Source organism: Rhincodon typus, chromosome 29, assembly GCF_021869965.1.
Source record: "Rhincodon typus isolate 14 chromosome 29, sRhiTyp1.1, whole genome shotgun sequence".
Taxonomy (NCBI): domain Eukaryota; kingdom Metazoa; phylum Chordata; class Chondrichthyes; order Orectolobiformes; family Rhincodontidae; genus Rhincodon; species Rhincodon typus.
Window position 1 is genome coordinate 14,127,528 of NC_063360.1, and position 19,147 is coordinate 14,146,674.

General features: G+C 42.5%; 2 protein-coding genes across 2 annotated transcripts in view; one reads left to right on the forward strand and one right to left on the reverse strand.

Moving 5' to 3' along the window:
* timm44 (translocase of inner mitochondrial membrane 44 homolog (yeast)) overlaps positions 1-16,820 on the forward strand; it is a 37,482-nt gene extending 20,662 nt beyond the window's left edge. The window contains exons 6-10 of the mRNA XM_020521802.2: positions 3,079-3,215; positions 5,216-5,301; positions 5,418-5,510; positions 11,723-11,847; positions 16,761-16,820. Of these exons, the coding sequence (XP_020377391.2) occupies positions 3,079-3,215; positions 5,216-5,301; positions 5,418-5,510; positions 11,723-11,847; positions 16,761-16,820 (501 nt within the window). The remainder of the gene's footprint in view (positions 1-3,078; positions 3,216-5,215; positions 5,302-5,417; positions 5,511-11,722; positions 11,848-16,760) is intronic.
* Positions 16,821-16,881: 61 nt separating this feature from the next.
* The window catches only part of LOC125486439 (signal peptide peptidase-like 2B), a 16,581-nt gene continuing 14,315 nt past the window's right edge, over positions 16,882-19,147 (reverse strand). Inside the window, exon 4 of the mRNA XM_048613903.1 lies at positions 16,882-16,950. Coding sequence (XP_048469860.1) covers positions 16,882-16,950 — 69 coding nt within the window. The remainder of the gene's footprint in view (positions 16,951-19,147) is intronic.

Genomic DNA, 19,147 nt, shown 5'->3' on the forward strand with positions numbered 1-19,147 from the left:
TACCACAGTTACGTATATTGCTCATTCCTAGCTGTCTTGAGAAGATAGAGGGCTTCTTAACTGACTGAAGTCCTTTTGGCAATGCTGATTGTTGTCCCGCGTGAGACCTATGCTAGTTGGCTTCCATTTTTCAAAGTCAAGCACGTAGTGTGGACAAGAGTCATAGAATCCTTACAGTGTGGAAACAGGCCATTTAGCCCACCAAGTCCACACCATCTGTCTGAAGAGAATCCTACCCAGACTCACCCCTTCACCCTATCACTGTAACCCTGCATTTTCCATGGCTAATCCACCTAACCTACATGTCTCTGGATACTATGGGTAATTTAGCATGACCAATCCACCACCGCTTCACAGGGAAAATGTGTAAACTCTACACAGACAGTCACCCAAGGCTGGAATTGAGCCTGGTTCTCTGGCACTGTGAGGCTGCAGTGCTAACCAGTGTGCCGCCCCAAAATTTATTTAGAGATGGCAAGAACTGCAGATGCTGGAGTCCAAAATAACACGGTGTTGAGCTGGAGTAATACAGCAGGTAAGGCATCATCAGAGAAGCAGGAAAGTTGATGTTTCGGGCCAGGACTCCTCTTCAGAAATGGGGAGGGGGAAGGGAGCTCAGAAATAAAGAGAGGAGGGGTGGGGCTGGGGAAGGTAGGTTGGGTGGTGATAGGTGAGTGCAGGTAGGGAGTGGTGGGGATTGGTCAATGAGGTGGGAGGAGTGGGTATGTGGGAGAGAAGATGGACATGTTGTGTCAGGTCAAGGAGACGGGGATGAGAGGGAGGGTTGGACATGGGATGAGGCCGGGTGTGTGGAGATTTTAAAACTGGTGAAATTCGGGTTTAGGCCATCAGGCTGTAGGCTTCTGAGGTGGAATATGAGGTGCTGCTCCTCCAGTTTCCGGGTGGTGTCATTGTGACACTGGAGGAGGCTCAGGTTGGACATGGCACCCAGGGAGTGGGAGTTGAAATGGTTCGCGACTGGAACGTGTCGTCATTTGTCACGAACACGGCGCAGGTGCTCTACAAAGTGGTCTCCGAGCCTCTGCTTGGTTTCGCCGATGTTGAGGAGGCCACATCGGGAGTAGCGGATGCATTAGACCACATTGATGGACGTGCAGGTGAACCTCTATCTAATGTGGAAGGTTTGTTTGGTGCTTTGAATGGAGGTGAGGGGGGAGGTGTAGCACATCCTGTGGTTGCAGGGAAAGGTGCCAGGGGTGGAAGGGCGAGTGGGGAGTGTACGAGGGAGTGGCGGAGACAGCAGTCCCTATGGAAGGCAGATAGGAGTGGGGAGGGAAATATCTCTTTGGTTGTGGGGTCGGATTGTAGGTGGCGGAGAATGATACGTTGGATGCAGAGGTTGGTGCGGTGATATGAGGGCAAGGGGGATTCTGTATTTTTGTTTGGGTGAGGGAATGTGAGGGCAAAGGTGCAGAAGACACACGAGATGTGGTTGAGGGCATTTTTGATCACCAGAGCTGGGGCGGGTGGAGTTATGGTCCTTGAAATAGGAGGACATCTGAGATGTGAGGGAGTGGAACGCCCCATCTTGGGAGCAGATGTGGCGGAGGAATTGGGAGTAGGGGATCCTATTCTTGCAGCAAGGTGGGTGTGAGGAGGTGTAGTTCAGGTAGCTGTGGGAGTCAGTGGGCTTGAAATAGATGTCAGTTTCGAGATGGTCACCAGAGATGGAGATGGAGAAGGAGAGGAAGGTATCAGAGATGGTCCAGGTGAACTTGAAGTTGAGGTGAAAGGTGTTTGTAAAATTGATGAACTGTTTTAAGTTTTAAAATCTCCCCACCCCTGGCCGCCGCCTCGACCTGACACATCTTTTCTCCCACCTATCTGCCCCTCCCAACTTACTGATCAATCCCCACCACTCCCTACCTGCACTCCCTTATCACCATTCCACCTACCTCCCCCAGCCCCACCCCTACTCTCTCTGTTTATTTCTGAGCTTCCTTCCCCCTCCCCATTTCTGAAGAAGAGTCCCAACCCAAAACGTCAACTTTGCTGCTCCTCTGATTCTGCCTTGCTCACTGTGTTCCTCCAAAATTTAGTTAACCTATTTTTCCAATGAACCTCAGATGTTATTACACACCTCTTGAGCAGGTGGGACTTGAACCTCGCCTTCCTAGTTCAGGAATAGGAATGCTACCATATGCCACAAGAGGGCCCCCTCTTGAGTCAATGTGCAGGTAGAATTCTGTTGCCAAATATTGGTGTTGAATCAAATTTGTGTAGCTTCTTCAGCAACCAGGAAAAGATGTTGAAAAGAATATCTCCGGATGGAGTCTGAAGCAAACCACTTTGCTGCGTCACTGATGGCTATTGAAAATCAGACCTAGAGCTGGATGAACGAAGTGGGAGATCTCTGCTCACTGTATTTGTGAAATTTATGTATTGAGTCACAAGGGTGGAAATCAACTGTCCTGGGCATACACTGTGGTAGGCAAAAGCACAAAGAAAATAGATCTAGCCTGGTGAATATTTTTAAATTCTTCATGTATGAAAATCCAGTGGACCAGTGTTACGTTCATAGAATAATAGAATCCCTACAGTGTGGAAGCTGGCCATTTGGCCTGCACCAATGCTCTGAAAAGCATCCCTACCCTATCCATGTAACCCTGTATTTCCCATGGTTGACCCACCTAGCCTGCACATCCCTGGACATGATGGGTAATTTAGCGTGGCCAATCCACCTAGCCTGCACAGCTTCCGACTGTGGGAGGAAACCCACACAGACACAGAGAATATGCAAACTCTCACAGACGGTCACCTGAGGGTGGAAGTGAATCCACATCCCTGGCACTGTGAGGCCGTAGTGTTAACCACTGAGCCACCATGGTAATGCAACTGTGTCAATGTGGCAGTTTTTCTCCCTACACTGCAATAAATGCATCCTTTTTTAAAAAAGGAAAAATGCTTCAACATTCAGTTGATGTGTGGTTCTGTTTAAGATGCCATTTTCATGGTAAACTAGGTGATATAATGTAGAACGTAATGATGGGTACAGAATTGTTAGCTTATAATTTGACTATCTGACTGATATCAACTTTACTGCTTTGCTTTCTTCAGAGTGTTGAATCCGTAAAGAAGGAGCTAGATGAGAGTGCTCTCGGCCGGAGTGGGACCTACCGGTCACCATCATTGCTGAGGAAACGAACTGACTTTTCACATGATAAAACACAAGAAAAAATATTTGAACCAAATGAGTATGTGATATTTTGGTATTGAACAAGACAATTTATTTTACTCAGACAAAATAATATGCTGTTGGAGATACTCGGCAGAGCTAGCAGCATCTGTGGAGAGAAAACAGTTCATGTTTCAAGTCCCCTTCTGAAGAAGGGTCACTGGATTCAAAACATGAAGTCTGTTCTCCCTCTATAGGTGCTACCAATCCTTCTGAGTTCCTCCAGCAATTTCGGTTTTTGTTTCAGATCTACAGCATCCGCAGTTCTTTATTTCAATTTGTTTTACTCCCTTGCCTTAAAGTGCTAATTTTCTCCAGGCCACAGCCATTCTCTGGTTACTTATCCAGATGACCATTCATCATTTGTGAACTTAGATTGTGGCTTTTCAGCAGTTCAGTCAGCCATGAGGTCATAACAGCTGAACTCAGTCTGCTGTCATTCAACAACCACACACAGACAGCACTTTACATTTATATAGAATGCTTTGTGCAAGCTGTACAGTCTCAGCATTTTGAGGAGAAGAAAATGGACTCAGCATGACACAGGCAGAATAGAGAACAAGATGAAAGAATAGTTGATGAAAAGTGAAAATAGATTTTTTGAAGTCAAAGCAAGAAAGGAAATTGAAGATCATTTTGACAAAAGCATGGTAGTTGACAGAGTGGCATGATTTGTAAAACAGTAATTGTAAACTGTGAGGAGGATTGCAGACTTCAGGAGGTCATTGCTTGAAATGTCCAGGCACATGGAAAATTATACTTAATACAGTAAATGTGAAGCATTGTACTTTTGTTTGAAAATGTACAAAGAGGCAATAAAAGCTGAATGGTCCAAATATAAAAGCAATGCAGGAGCTTATAAACCAAGGGGAAGATGGGGTATCATTTTCAGAAATTTTGCATCAGATGATAGGAGTGTTTTTAGAAACCTCTGAACCATTCAATAAGATCATGAAAGGATGATAGAAGATTCAGCAGTAACTTTTGAAAGAGAATTGAATAAGCTTTTGAAGATGCAGTTGGCAGGGTTATAGATAGTATTAGTGGAGTGGGACTGATTGGGTTAGCTCTTTCTGATGTGGTGGACTGAATGGCCTCCTACCATGTTGTCAGATTCTGTGATCAGTTTCAAATTGTGCAAGATGAAGAACAGGTGGACAGGTCGGGCAACAGAAATCAACCCGCAAAGTAGTGAAGAGACTTATTAGAGTTCTGGGGGTTATGGAAAGAGCTTGGATCGCAGGCAGCTGGTATTGCAAAGTGAAAGAAGATGGTCTAGATGACAAATCAGTGCATGAAGCCTAGCTCAAGATCAAGCAAGTTTCTAAAACACTGGATTTCTAAGATGCAGTCAAGGTAGTTAAGATGCAAGTACATTGTGACTAGAGCCAAAAGAGCTGACTTCCCTTTAGCTTACTTTTAAAATTGGAAAAAAAAATTGGGTTCGTGTTAGATAATGTCAAACAGGAAGTTGACTGCAAGATAAAAATAGAAGTGGGAAGTTTAAAGATGGATGTCCACATTTTACATACACAATCTATTCTGGATAATTTTTATAGGACCATATGTATAACAAATAGATGAGACCAAGGTAGAGTGCCGGGCTATACCAGTGTTGATCAAGTAGGTTTAGATGGGGAAGGCATTGGAGGAATGCATGCTTTCATCATTTAGGGAAAAGATATGAATGGAAGAGTGCTGTACACATGGCAATGAATAAAAAATTGTTGGAGGAAAGCAAAATGGTGTCAAAAGGCAGCAGAGACGTTATTCGGAGGGACATGAATGTAAATGCAACCATAGAGGATATTATTTGTGACCTTGAATAAAGGGTCTGTATGGTGCATTTCACACTGATTTTTTTCCAAACTAAACCATCAATGGAGCTATTGATGAGAAATTGCAAATAATTCATCACTTAGGTTAAAATAAATTCCTAGAATCAATGATATTAGTTTATGTTCAACAGTCAGTCATGCTCAGATTTGACATTTGCAATCTCAATTGTTCTCTTTATAGAGAAGCTATGGGGATGGTGCTGCATAAGGATTCAAAATGGTACCAGCAGTGGAAGGAATTCAAGGACAATAACGTTGTCTTTAACAGTAAGCACTCCTTGCCATCAAAACACAAAATATACAATGCCTGACAATTGATCTGATGAGTTTGCTTTGTTTTAGATGGTAATATAAATGCAGCTTTTTCTAATTTTTCTTTGCAGGGTTCTTTGAAATGAAGATGAAATATGATGAAAGTGACAACGCATTGATTAGAGCATCGAGAGCCATAACAGACAAAGTCACTGATTTGATAGGTAAGTAAAAATATGCATGCTCTTTCACTGGAGTTTGGAGCAGAAGGAAATGCATTATTAAAAGTGATTCAGTTAAATGTCACATCAGAATGTGATAAAGCAGACTACACCAAAGTGACAGCTTCACTTCCAAATAGCAGGATACAAGGTGAAAATAAGTAGCTTGCCATCTGAACCATTGTTTCTCACTGTTACCCCAATCCCAACCTGAATTTCTAACAATTTTGCATTTATGCGATATGTTTCATTTCACAAGCAAGTTAATAGTTCAGAGGTTGTAAAAGATAAGTTAAGAAACGGTGAGTGACCCATAGGTAACTGCACCTCCTCCACAATAACACTCAACACTGGAGGTCCCCAAGGATGTGTCCTCAGCCCCTACTGTACTCCCTGCACACCTATGCCTGTGTTCCCAAATTCTGAATGAACGCTATCTACAGGTTCGCTGACAACACCATCTAACAGCGATGAATCAAAATACAGAAGGGAGATACAGGGCTTGGTGATATGATGCAACGAAAACAATCTGTCTGTCAACATCGACAAAACTAAAGAACTGATCATCGACTTCAGAAAAAAAGGGGAACACGCCTCCATCTACATCAACAGAACTGAGGTTGAGAGAGTGAAGAGCATAAAGTTCCTCAGTGACGATAACCGACGACCTGTCTTGGACTTCCCATGTAAATGCAACAGTCAACAAGGCACAACAATGCTTCTTCTTCGGGTGGCTCAGGAAATTTGGCATGTCCATAAGATCCCTCGCCTATTCTACAGATGGACCATTGAAAGCATACTGTCCGGATGCATGATGGCCTGGTATGGCAACTGCTCTGCTCAGGACCGTAAGAAACTACAGAAGGTGGTGTGCGCAGCCCAGACCATCACGGAAACCAACCTTCCATCCATGGACTCTATTTACACGGCTTGCTGCCGCGGAAAGGCGGCTGACAGCATCAAAGACCCATCACATCTTGGTAATGACCTCCTCCAACTTCTTCCGTCAGGCAGAAGCTACGGAAGCCTGAACACAGACACAAGCAGGTTCAGGAACTGCTTCTTACCGGCCGTTATAAGATGTTGAATGGACTGTAGCCTCAAATAATGTAACCTGTATGCCTCTAAGTCTTTTTGATCTATATGTCCTTTGCTTGCTGAGATCTGCCTGTACTGCTTGTAAACAAAGCTTTTCACTGTATTTCAGTACATGTGACAATAAATCAATCAATAATCAGGTAGATTTCAAGTAGAAAGTGCTAAAGCAACTCAGCGGCTGTGACAGCATCTGTGGAAAGAGAAAGAGTTGACATTGAGCATAATAGATTCTCGTGTTCTAAAGAAGTATATTAGTGTCAAGACACTATCTGTTTTTCTCCCCTCCGATGCTGCCAGACTTGCTGAATTTTTCAAGCACTTTGTTTTTATTTCAGATCTCCAGCATCCACAGTATTTTGCTTTTGCTTAGGTTTCAGGCGGCATTTTGAAAGTTTTTAGAGGCTGATAATTTTAGGGAATGAGTCGTGTGTGGTTTTTATATCTGAAGACTGCCATTGGAGGTGGATGGGGTGTAAGTGAGGTCAGCCTAGAGCTAGATGAGGTTGTACAGATTTGAGCAAGGGCAGGGAATTTTTAGGTTGACGCCTTGTGGTCTAGGGAGAAGACCAGTGGCAGAGGAGTGGGACTTAGTGAAGATAAGATGGATCATTAGTTAAATTTCAGTTAATGTTTCATGGAATTTCGTAGCTGGGATGGAAAACTGTGGGTGACAAGTTGTATTTCTCAAATCTAAACATATGTTACAAGACCTGGAAACCAATGTCCCTGAACTCTATTACATAAATTCATATGTCCCTTGTAAACAAAACAAATCCCAGGCATTGTGCGTTTTCAACTAAACAAAAGACGAGGGATACTTGTTTCTTGGCACATTCCCAATGACAATTCCCTGACCAGGAGTCCAATCGCTAACCATTTTTCTCTTGCAGGTTAAATTGTCATTCTCTTTGAAATTTGCTGCTCTTGTATCTGCACTAATGAGTGCAAGACAAGAAGCTTTGATGGCTTTTCTCCTTCATTTGCAACACGTAACTCTCTTTTTGTATAAAATAACATGTCCAAGACCGTGTTACAAGTCTTTAATCATCATACTACAGATAATGGGTTTTTAGACTGGACCGTATTTAAATGACTTGAGGCCAACTGATTAGAGTTATACTGCTGACTCTGTGTTACACTGTATGTACGAAAATGGAAGACAAGTCACGGGGTGTTTCATGATTAAATCAGAAAGCCCAGACATTCTTTCAAATCAATAGTTGTATTTCATAAAATGGATACATTCCGAAAAGAAAATCACGGAATTTTGTGTGACTCAGTGCCTCAGCTGCAGTAGATATAAATGGGTCAGAATCAGCTTTAAAGTGGTCTTACATTGACTCTATGCAATTCATGTGACTGAAACAGAATTATAAGACCGAATGTATCAATGCAAGCTATGCAGTGTGATGGTCTGGAAAACATCAGAAGTACAGTGATGCTGTAGCCTAGAAGAATGATGGTTAGGAGCAAGTTTGTGACATCAGTGGAATCCTGATATGAAACTCATTGCTCAACATACTTCACTGGGTTGTTTTTCTAAACCACTGGAGATTTGTTCTTATTGACCATTTGTTCACTTGCCTTTTTGTGTGCGTTACTAGTGATTTCTGTATCAGTGAAATTTTCTAGAACAGTGAATGAAAAAGGGCAGTTTCTCCTAAAGAGACATGTTTATTCATTCATTCTGTGCCGCAGTTCATTGCTTGTGCTTTTTACCCAGGTCCTTAGCGATTTAGACTCTACCTACTGTGTCCACACAAATCATTAAATATCTATCTATTCTTACCCCATTTCCCAGTACTTGGCCATAGTCTAGTTTGCTATGGCATTTCAAAAAATCATCCAAATACTACATAAACATAATAATTCCTGCGACTACCGCTCTCGCAGGCATTGGATTGCAGATATCCACCATCCTTCTGGACAGATACAAGGTTATCATTTAAAACCTCACCTACATCTTCAGCTCCATGCATTATTTGCAACGTTAGTCCTTAAATATCCTTGCTCTTTCCTGGTTATCCTTTTTGCCTTAATGTACTTAGATACTTAATTGCATTATCCTTTTATTTTACCCACTAGCATTTTTTTATGTCCCCTCTCTGCTTTGTTAATTTATTCTTTAAGGAACCTTCTATGCTTTCTATACTTCTCTACGTCTTCTACTGTTTTTAGCCCTAGATATCTAGTGTAATCTTTCTTCCCTTATCCAATCTTGTACATTCCTCGACATTCAAGATTTCTCCTACCTACAAGAGCATGCTCAGATGGTCTGAGGAGTGACAGATGGACTTCTAATTTAGATAAATGTGAGGTGTTGCATTTTGGTAAGGTAAATCAGGGCAGGAGTTGTACCCTTATTGGTAGGGTCTTGGGGATTGTTGCCGAGCAAAAAAACCTTGGAGTGAATGCTCATAGTTCCTTGCAGGTGCAGTCGCAGATCGACAGGATAGTGAAGAAGGCTTTTGATATGTTTGCCTATATTGGTCGGTGCTTTTGAGTTAGGAGTTGGGATGTCATGTAGCTGTACAGGAGTTCGCTAGGCCACTTTTGGAGTACTGCATTCAATTCTGATCTCCCCTTAAATAGGAAAGGTGTTAAACTTGAAAGGGTGCAGAACAGATTTACAAGGATGTTGCTGGGATTGGAGGGTTTGAGCTATAGGGAAAGGCTGAGTATGTTGGGATTATTTTCCCGGGAGTGTCAGAGGCTGAGGGGTGACCTTTATAGTGGTTTCTAAAATCACGAGGAGCATGGATAGAGTCAAAAGGCAAGGTTGCCTCCCCAGATTAGGGGAGTCCAAAAGTGAGGGGGGAAGGATTTAACAGGGACCTAAGGGGCAATGTTTTCACACCGAGGATGATGTGTTTATGGAATGAGCTGCCAGAGGAAGTGGTGGAGGGTGGTACAGTTACAACATTTAAAATGTGTCTGGATGGGTGTGTGAATAGGAAGGGATTGGAGGGATGTGGGCCAAATGCTGGCAAATGGGACTAGATTAATTTGGGATATCTAGTCAGCATGGATGAGTTGAACCGAAGGGTCTGTTTGTGTGTGCTATACAATTGTATGACTGTGTTGCCCCTACATAGGCTTTATCGCTCTTTTGAATGTGTCTCACTGCACTGATGTACATTTAATTTCTCCCAGTCCATTTTGACCAGATCCTATCTTGTATTAAAATTGGCCTTCACCCAGAACCCTTTTCATTCTGTTCCAATTTTGTATTTTTCCGTAATCACTTTATATCTTGTTGAGTTATGGTCACTATCACCGAAATGCTCTCCCTATGACTTCTACTGCTTGCCTGGTTTTGTTCTCCAAAATTAGGTTAAGCACCACTCCTCTTTGTAGGATTGCTATGTGCTGGCTTTTTAAAAAGCTGTCCAGTAGACATTAAGAATTCTGCCCCTTTTAAGCCTTTTATGTTAGGTTTATCCCAATGCTCCCTTGCTCCCATGCTTCCTTATGCCTTTCTCTGTTTATGCCTTGTCTTCCACACTACCTTCTATATTTTTTGTGCATCACCCCATATTTGATCTCCACTCATTTTTTTTTTTCAACTCCCTCTTCTCTGTGCTCATATAGCTACACATCCCTCTGTCAACAGCACCAGCCTCTGCCCTGCATGGATGTTGGTCCTTTACGATTCAGCTGAAATGAGTCTGACTTGTACACGTCCCATTAACCCCAGAAATGGAACCAGTGATCTAGGAATCTAAAGCTCTCGCTCCTCCACCATCTCTTCAGTCACGCCACTGTGCATCAGTGTTGAAGATGGTGGTTGGGTGCCTATCATATGAGCTGCTTTGTTCTGGATGGTGTTGATCTCCTTGAGTGTTGTTGGAGCTGCACTATTTCAAGTAAGTGCCAAATATACCATCTCACAACTTGTGGCTGATGGACTGTTTGCAACACTCATTTAGCTACACATCCAAGTCTGGGGAAGTTATCCTAGCAGCACCTGATCTGTATGGCTCAGATAGTTACTGCTTAAGCAATTGATTACCAAGGAAGCTGACATTTCCATTTTTAAGTGCTTACACCTTGAAAACTCCATGATGATTATTTGTTGCTGCCAGATTGTTTTCTTGTTTTCAGTACCTCACCTTTAATCTGTGGCTTGGAAATTTTGTTTAATGGTTTAGCATCCTGATCTTTTGGATTTTGCTCGCCTGTGAATGAAATCTTCTGTAATCCTTCTGGATGATATCCACCTCCCTGTTGCAATTAATCCACCCATTTCATTTTATATTAGCAACAAATGTGCATCTAATCTTTTAACCTGGGTTGTTATTAAACGATGTGAAAATAAGTAGTCTGAAATACGTACTGAGATGCCAGATCCCTGATGCCTACAAATGCAAATGTTTATTCGCAATTTTCAACCAAATCTCTTAAATCTTGCAGACGAAGGGCCATTTTCTCTTCTCTGCTGGTTTCCTTCTTCAGACTTTAAAACAGACTTGCTCCTGGGGTGCCATTCTGTGTGTGTTTTTTTACCCGCTAGCTTTATAGTGATGTTGTCTCAACCCACACACTTTCCATTGAAACCCCCTGGTGTTTATTATGATTAATCTGCTGGCAGGCTTGGTTCAGTAACTAATGCTGCCTCATTTAATCCTGCAATGATTTACAAAGAGAATTTAGATTAAAACAGAGCAGTGAAAAAACAAATTCCCAAACACATTAAACCGAATAAAGAAACAAAGACTTAACTGTTCAATTTCGAGTGGAAAATGCAAATATGTTGGGGAGGAGTGGGTTGGGACGTTTGATTGACTGTTCAACTACTTAGTTGGTTGCCTTAAAAAGATACAACAAAATGTCCTTAATATTTAGGCATAATACATAGCAGATTAATTATGTCCTCAGTAAGTAAGGATAGGTTGCTTCCAAATAAAGTGAGAGTTGTAGTGGCATTATTTATCATACTTTGAATTGCAGTCTTGTCTAGACGAGAAACTTTTGACATTTTGCTTTTGCTCTGAATGCATGAACCTTTGAAAGGCTGCAACCACAGCTTTTCAACTAATTTGTTGGAAGTATTTCAAGATCATTGTCTTGTTTTTGATCAAACAGGCCTTGAGCTGATTGTTTGTTTTGTTTCCCAGGGGGGCTGTTTTCTAAGACTGAAATGTCAGAGGTGCTGACAGAAATTCTGAAGGTTGACCCAAGCTTTGATAAAGACACATTTTTAAAGCAATGCGAGAGGGACATCATTCCAAATGTTCTGGAGGTACCTGAAAAATATTTAATTTCTATTTTTGAGATGGGGGGGAAGAATTCAGAGAAAATGAAATTTACTATAAAAGATCAGTGAAATGAAAAGTAGAAGTACAATGGTATTTCGTATAGCTGACAAATACATTTGCTTGAAAGAGTGTTTTCCCAAATATTTTTAATTTATTTTTGATTTTATGTAAGATTTGAATTTTCTTGAAAATATTAGGACACTAGTGGTCAAGTATATCGGGTCACTAAGTAACTAAGTTCAGTGTGAAACTGAACAGTGTGGACTAAAGAGATTCCATATTTAATTCCTAAGTTAGCTGACCTGACCATTGGCAGTGGTTATTATTCAGGCCTGATGCTAACACCACGATGTTAGAAGGGAAGACTCAGCTTGATTCCTGCTGGAAAGGACGCAAATTTCAAGACAGAGTCAAACTCAGCATTATTGGCTGATGTTCAGCACCAGTCTCATGTGCAGAATGATCACTTGAAACCATATTGTAGGAAGGAAACTTCTTTGATAGTACATGAGTATAATTGATTTGGGAAGATAATGACAATATATTCTTTACAGAAAGGGGTTTTGTGTATCCCTGACTGACAGTGCAACTCCAACTTTCCTTGGAGTGATATAAATTTGCCAGTCCTGTCTGAGAAGGCCAAAAGTGCATCCTAGAAGGTGCAGCAATGGCTTTGATGCCGAGGGAGATGTGAAGAGAATTTGAGGAAAAGTTGGGAATGCATACTGAAGAATTAAGAGCAAATTTCAAAGCTTTGGGAAAAAAATTCAGCATCCTGTATACTGTTCGACAAAATAAATCATGGTGAATGTCTCTTCTTTGTAAGGAGCAAATCTGTTCAGCAAGCACATCTCATTTAAGACGAGGCAAAAGGATGGAGCGTTTGTCTTCTTCCATAAGTGTCACCTGCCCTATAGGTGTACTTTTATATTGGTTTGTTTTTGTTGGAGCTGTTTTGACCTCAAACTTACTCTGTCTTTTCCAAGTTAATGCATCACACAGGGTATTCATGTTTTACTTTCACAGAGTCAAGGTCAGTCACCAATATTACAGAAGTCTTGTTTTCCCCTCCATGGAATGCTCTGTCACAGAAGCAAGCCATTTAGCCTCCCAAATAAGTGTTAATGTTTTGAAACCTAATTATTTTATTTTTTCTAATTATTTTTAAAAGAAATTTATTTGAAGCATTATTTTGACTTGATCTTAAATTGGTGCCCTCTTCTTAGCACTTCTTTGATTAGTGTAAGTTATGCATCACTAATTACCCTATCATAATCTTTGACTTTATTGCATTGCCTTTTAGTATAGTCTACCTTAGTGAAAGAAAGCCAAAGATCTTCATTCTCTTTTCAGAATTGTTACCTTGTTCTTACTAAAAAAACTATATTAAATCTCTTCTACTGCATTTATGTCTATGTTCCTTCCCATTCATGGGATCTGGCCTTCAGTGGCAAAGTCAATGTTTATTGTCCATCCAGTATTACCTTTTGGAGCGGATTTCTTAAATCACTGCAGTCAGTGTGGCGGAGGCGATGGTTGGTTATGGATATGGACTTGCTTTTTCAACTAAGCGACAGTGAACAAAGAATATTTTATTTTTAAATTAGGATGGTGTGACATGGAGAATGTAAAAGATGGCTTTGTTGCCATGTCCCTCCTGCGCTTGTTTTTCTAGAAATTGAGGCTATATGTTTGAGATATGCCTTGAAGGAGGCTTAGTAGGTTGCACCTTCTAGATGGTACACATTGCAGCCATGATGTACTTGTGGGCGGGTGCCATTCAGAATGGTTGCTTTGCCCTTGATGGTGTCAGTGATTTTTAATGATGCCAGAGCTGTTCTCATTCAGACAGGAACATTCCATTGCATTCCTGACTTCAGCTTTGTAGATGGTGGAAAGCTCAGGGAAATCAGAAGGTTTTAGTTACCTGCCTCTTAATAGTCAGCCTTTTATCTACTTTTGTAGCCACTTATTTATGTGGCTTGTCCAGTTGCAGTTCATGTTCAGCTGTGGACTAATTGAGGTCAGTCTCCCAGGCTTTGTATTTTATGCGACATAGTTAGGGAGTTGGATATTGTTCTTGCCAACTGAGAGCAGGAGTTCTGAAGGCTGTGTTACCTGCTTATGCCAGGATTAAAGATTGCCAAAGAACTTGGAGGTGGAGGGTTCAGTTTTTGTGGTCTAATGAGTTAAATGGGACTAGGAAGGGGTTTTGTGAACAGACTGAGCAGAAATAGGCTAAATTAAAAGGCAGAATGACCAATGATACCCTCTGAATCTGAGCTACCAGAAAATTGGCATTGGGTAAATAAGATTTAGTTGAATGTGTGGTTCAGAAATTGTTGTGGAATTGGAAGAAATGGGATTTAATCTATGAGACACTCATGCTAATACAGGGGAGAAGAGGGAATTGTACTGTTAGGATGGTTTTCATACAAATTGAGCTGTGACCAGTGTCCCAGTGAATTTTATAACTAAGGCTATAGTGGAGACTTTGAAGTAAATAGCGATGGAGAGATTACACATGAGGCAAGACTTGGGAAGTTGAGAAAAGGCAAGACAATAACGCAGGGTAAAGTTGAATGTAATAACAACTAGAGTGTGACAGAAGGTTATGGAGTATATAAACATAATGCACTAATAAGGCTAGGGGGAAAATGCTAAAAATACAGAATTATAGGATTTTTTTGAATACGTGATGTGGAGGTGCCGGTTTTGGACTGGGGTGGACAAAGTCAGAAGTCACACGACACCAGTTATAGTTCAATAGGTGTATTTGAAATCACAGGTTTTTGGAGGGTAACCCTGAGGAAGGCTATGCTCTGAAAGCCTGTGGTTTCAAATAAACCTGTTGGACTATAACCTGGTGTTGTGACTTCTGACTTTTTGAATGCAGGTAGCGTTCATAATAAGATGGTTGAATTGGTGCACATTTAGAATTAAACAAGTATAATAACCATTATAGAGATGTGATTGTGTGACCAAGGCTAGGACCTAAATATTTAATGGTATTTGTCATTGTAAGGGGAAGTGGATGGTGTAATGGTAATGTCACTGGGCTAAGTAATCCAGAGCCTCAGGTTAATGACATGGAGTCAAATCCCACCATGGCAGATGGTGACATTTGAATTCCATAATAATTTGAAATGAAAAGTAACCCTCATGGTGACCCTGTAACTACCATTGATTAGCGAAATAGATGGGTTTTACAACAATGTCCTTCATTCCTGGACAATTTGGCCTATATGTGACTCCAGAACCACAGCACTGGTTGACTTTTAGCTGCCCTTTGGGCATTTAGCAATGAATATAAGTATTGGCATAGCCAATTGTATAGCCAATGAATGAATTTTGGAAAGACAAAAAGCAGGGAAAGAAGGCAAGGTATTTCTGCTAATAAGGGATAAGATCGGTATAATAGTGCCAAATGATCTTAGACTGGAGAATTAAAATATAGAATGAGCTTACGTAGTGATTAGAAATGGGTAGGAAGGAAGTAACAATGTTGTAAGAATGAATATAAATTGGAAATAATGGAGACTTGTAGGAAACATACTGCGCAAAGTATAATTTAATATACTTAGTTTAAAAAAATTCAAATTAGCAAAGGTTGCCTGGAGAATGCATTCATAGTGGTCAGGACAATTTCTTAGAATGAAAAGTACGAGCCAGAGAACAGGCTTTTAGACCTAGTAATGTGTAATGAGACAGGATTAAATGAATGTCTTCATGGTAAAGGATCAAGAGCAATCATAATTAAATTTCTCATTCAACTTGAGGATGAGGCTGGATATTATGTGCCCTAGACAGGAGAGCATACATTGAAGAGAAAGTGGTGAGCCCACCATCTTCCCACACACTTCCAAGTTCATCCCCTTAATACAGCGCTCAGCTGAGCATCTAAGCCTGTTCCTGCTTTTCCCCATATTCTTTGATCTCTTTAGGCTCGAGTGCTATATTTCAACTCCTCCTTGAAATCATACATTGTTTTAGTCTTGATTGCTTTCTGTGGTAGTGAATTCCACAGACTCACTACTCTCTGGGTAGCATTTTTCCTTGTCTCAGTCCTAAATGGTTTACCTGGTATCCCTAGGCTGTGACCCCTGGTTCCAACTTGTCATTGGCAACATCCCTGTTGTTTCTACACTGCCTAGTTCTGTTAAAATTTTACAGTTTTCTGAGTTCCTCCCCTTCATTCTTTTGTATAGCAAGTATAATCTTAATTGATTCAACATGTCCTCGTATAACATCAGTCCCGCCTTAACTGAAATTAGTCTGATGTATTGTGTGCAGTTTGGGTGTTTCTTACAGAAGCAAGGATATACTTGCATTAGAAACAATTCAGAGAAGGTTCACTGGGCTGATCCTGTGTAGTTTGACAGTGCATGTGAGGGGAAAAAAAAAAGTGGGGCTTGTCAAAAATGAACTGTAATCATTATGGAAGACTTTAATTTACATGTAGATTGGGAGAATGAGATTGGCAAACGTAGCCTAGAAAATCTGTTTGTGTGTTTTCAGGTCAGTTCCCTATAGCAGTATGTTCTAGAGCCAACCAGGAAGCAAAATAACTTGGACCTGGTAATGGACAATGAGACAGGATTAAGCAATAATCTTATGGCAAAGAGGTGTCTCCAGGAGACCATGACCACAGGATAGAATTTCATATTCAGGTTAAAAGGGAGAAATGTGGGTCCATGAAGACAATATGGACAAATATACAAAGAGTGGAAGTGGGTCAGAAGATTGAGCAGAGTTTAAGAGCCAGTAAAGGTAAACTAAAAACATGATAAAATGCTAAAAGTAGAATATGAAAGAAAGCTAGCGAGTAATACTAAAAACAATAAGTAAAGGTTTGTGCAGGTATTCGAACACTATTTTTTGTCTGTCTTCATGATAGAAAGACTTAGCACTTAAAGAACAATATCACTGGGGAGAATTATGCGAGGACAACTGTTAGACCTAAAGACGGATCAGCCTTAGGACAAAATGGCCTGCATCCTAAGATCTTAGCGGCACAGTTAATAGTTGGATTGTTTACAATCTTCCAAAATTCCTCGGTTGGCTGGTGGTATGACTCTTGGGTATTGCTGAAAAATAAAGACATGTTTTGCCAAAACTTTGTCTTGTGCTCATCAGGGCATTTAGAACAAGTAAATATAAGTAAAGGGGAATAACATTTTATACGATATGAGGAGGAGTGCTGATGGTGGCAGGTGCACTCTGATTGGTGGAGGCATTGCCATGGAGAAGCACCAGATGATTTCTGACAATAACCTGTAAAGCCTTATTTAAATTAAAACTAGGCAAGTTGATTGATTAGTCCAGTCAGTGCCTTGAGGAGTGGCCTAGAGAATGGCAGTCACCTATTTTTTTGAACTGAAACTGGCTCAACATATATAAATTCTGTCTGCAAAGAACAGGGCCTTAGATATTCAGATATGAAATTTCCACTTTGCGCGAGTGTGTTGCACTGCAAACCTGATTGATGTAGTAAATTGAGATAACAAGGTGTGGAGCTGGATGAACACAGCAGGCCAAGCAGCATCAGAGGAGCAGGAAGGCTGACGTTTCGGGCCTAGACCCTTCAGAAATGGGGGAGGGGAAGGGGATTCTGAAATAAATAGGGGGAGGGGGGAGGCGGATCGAAGATGGATGGAGGAGAAGATAGGTGGAGAGGAGACAGACAGGTCAAAGAGGCGGGGATGGAGCCAGTAAAGGTGAGTGTAGGTGGGGAGGTAGGGAGGAGATAGGTCAGTCCAGGGAGGCCGGACAGTTCAAGGGGGCAGGATGAGGTTAGGAGGTAGGAGATGGGAGTGGGGCTTGAGGTGGGAGGAGGGGATAGGTGGGAGGAAGGACAGTTAGGGAGGCGGGAACGAGCTGGGCTGGTTTTGGGATGCGGTAGGGGAAAGGGAGATTTTGAAGCTTGTGAAGTCCACATCGATGTCATTGAGCTGCAGGGTTCCCAAGCGGAATATGAGTTGCTGTTCCTGCAACCTTCGGGTGGCATTATTGTGGCACTGCAGGAGGCCCAGGATGGACATGTCATCTGAGGAATGGGAGGGGGTGTTGAAATGGTTCACGACTGGGAGGTGCAGTTGTTTAGTGCGAACCGAGCATAGGTGCTCTGCAAAGAGGTCCCCAAGCCTCTGCTTGGTTTCCCCAATGTAGAGGAGGCCACGACGGGAACAGCGGATGCAGTATACCACATTAGCAGATGTGCAGGTGAACATCTGCCTGATGTGGAAAGTCTACTTAGGGCCTGGGATGGGGGTGAGGGGGCAGGTGCAGCACTTCCTGCGGTTGCAGGGAAAAGTGCCGGGTGTGGTGGGGCTGGAGAGGAGTGTGGAGCGGACAAGGGAGTCACGGAGAGAGTGGTCCCTCCGGAAAGCAGATAAGGGTGGGGAGGGAAAAAATGTCTTTGGTGGTGGGGTCGGATTGCCCACAGCCGACGCCAACGTTGCTCCGCCCACTGCCTCCACAGCCAGCAGCTCCTGAGGAGACAGCAGCACCCAGCCCTGCTGGGTCCTCACCATTCCCCCAGACCGCCCCCTTACTGAGGACGAACGGTCAGTCCTCAGTAAAGGGCTCATCTTTGTCCCCCTCCACCCACACATCAACGAATACCGGTCCCGTTTGGACATTGAGCAGTTTTTCTGCCGCCTCCGGCTCCGCGCTTACTTCTTCAACTGTGAGCCTAACCCTCCCTCTACTGACCCCTTCTCCCACCTCCAACACACCCCCTCCTCCTGGACACCACCCCAAGGCCTCCTACCCTCCCACGACCTCTTCATCTCCAACTGCCTTCGAGACATCAATCGCCTCAACCTCTCCACCCCTCTCACCCACTCCAACCTCTCCCTCGCAGAACATGCAGTCCTCCGCTCCAATCCCAACCTCACCATAAAACCTGCGGACAAGGGAGGTGCAGTTGTAGTATGGCGCACTGACCTCTACATCGCCGAGGCCAGGCGCCAGCTCTCCGACACCACCTCCTACTGCCCTCTTGATCATGACCCCACCCCCGACCACCAAACCATCATCTCCCAAACCATCCACAACCTCATCACCTCAGGTGACCTCCCACCCACAGCCTCCAACCTTATCATTCCCCAACCCCGCACCGCCCGCTTCTATCTCCTTCCCAAAATCCACAAACCTGACTGCCCTGGTCGACCCATTGTCTCCGCGTGCTCCTGCCCCACCGAACTTATCTCCACCTATCTCGACTCCATTTTCTCCCCCTTGGTCTAGGAACTCCCTACCTACGTCCGTGACACCACCCAC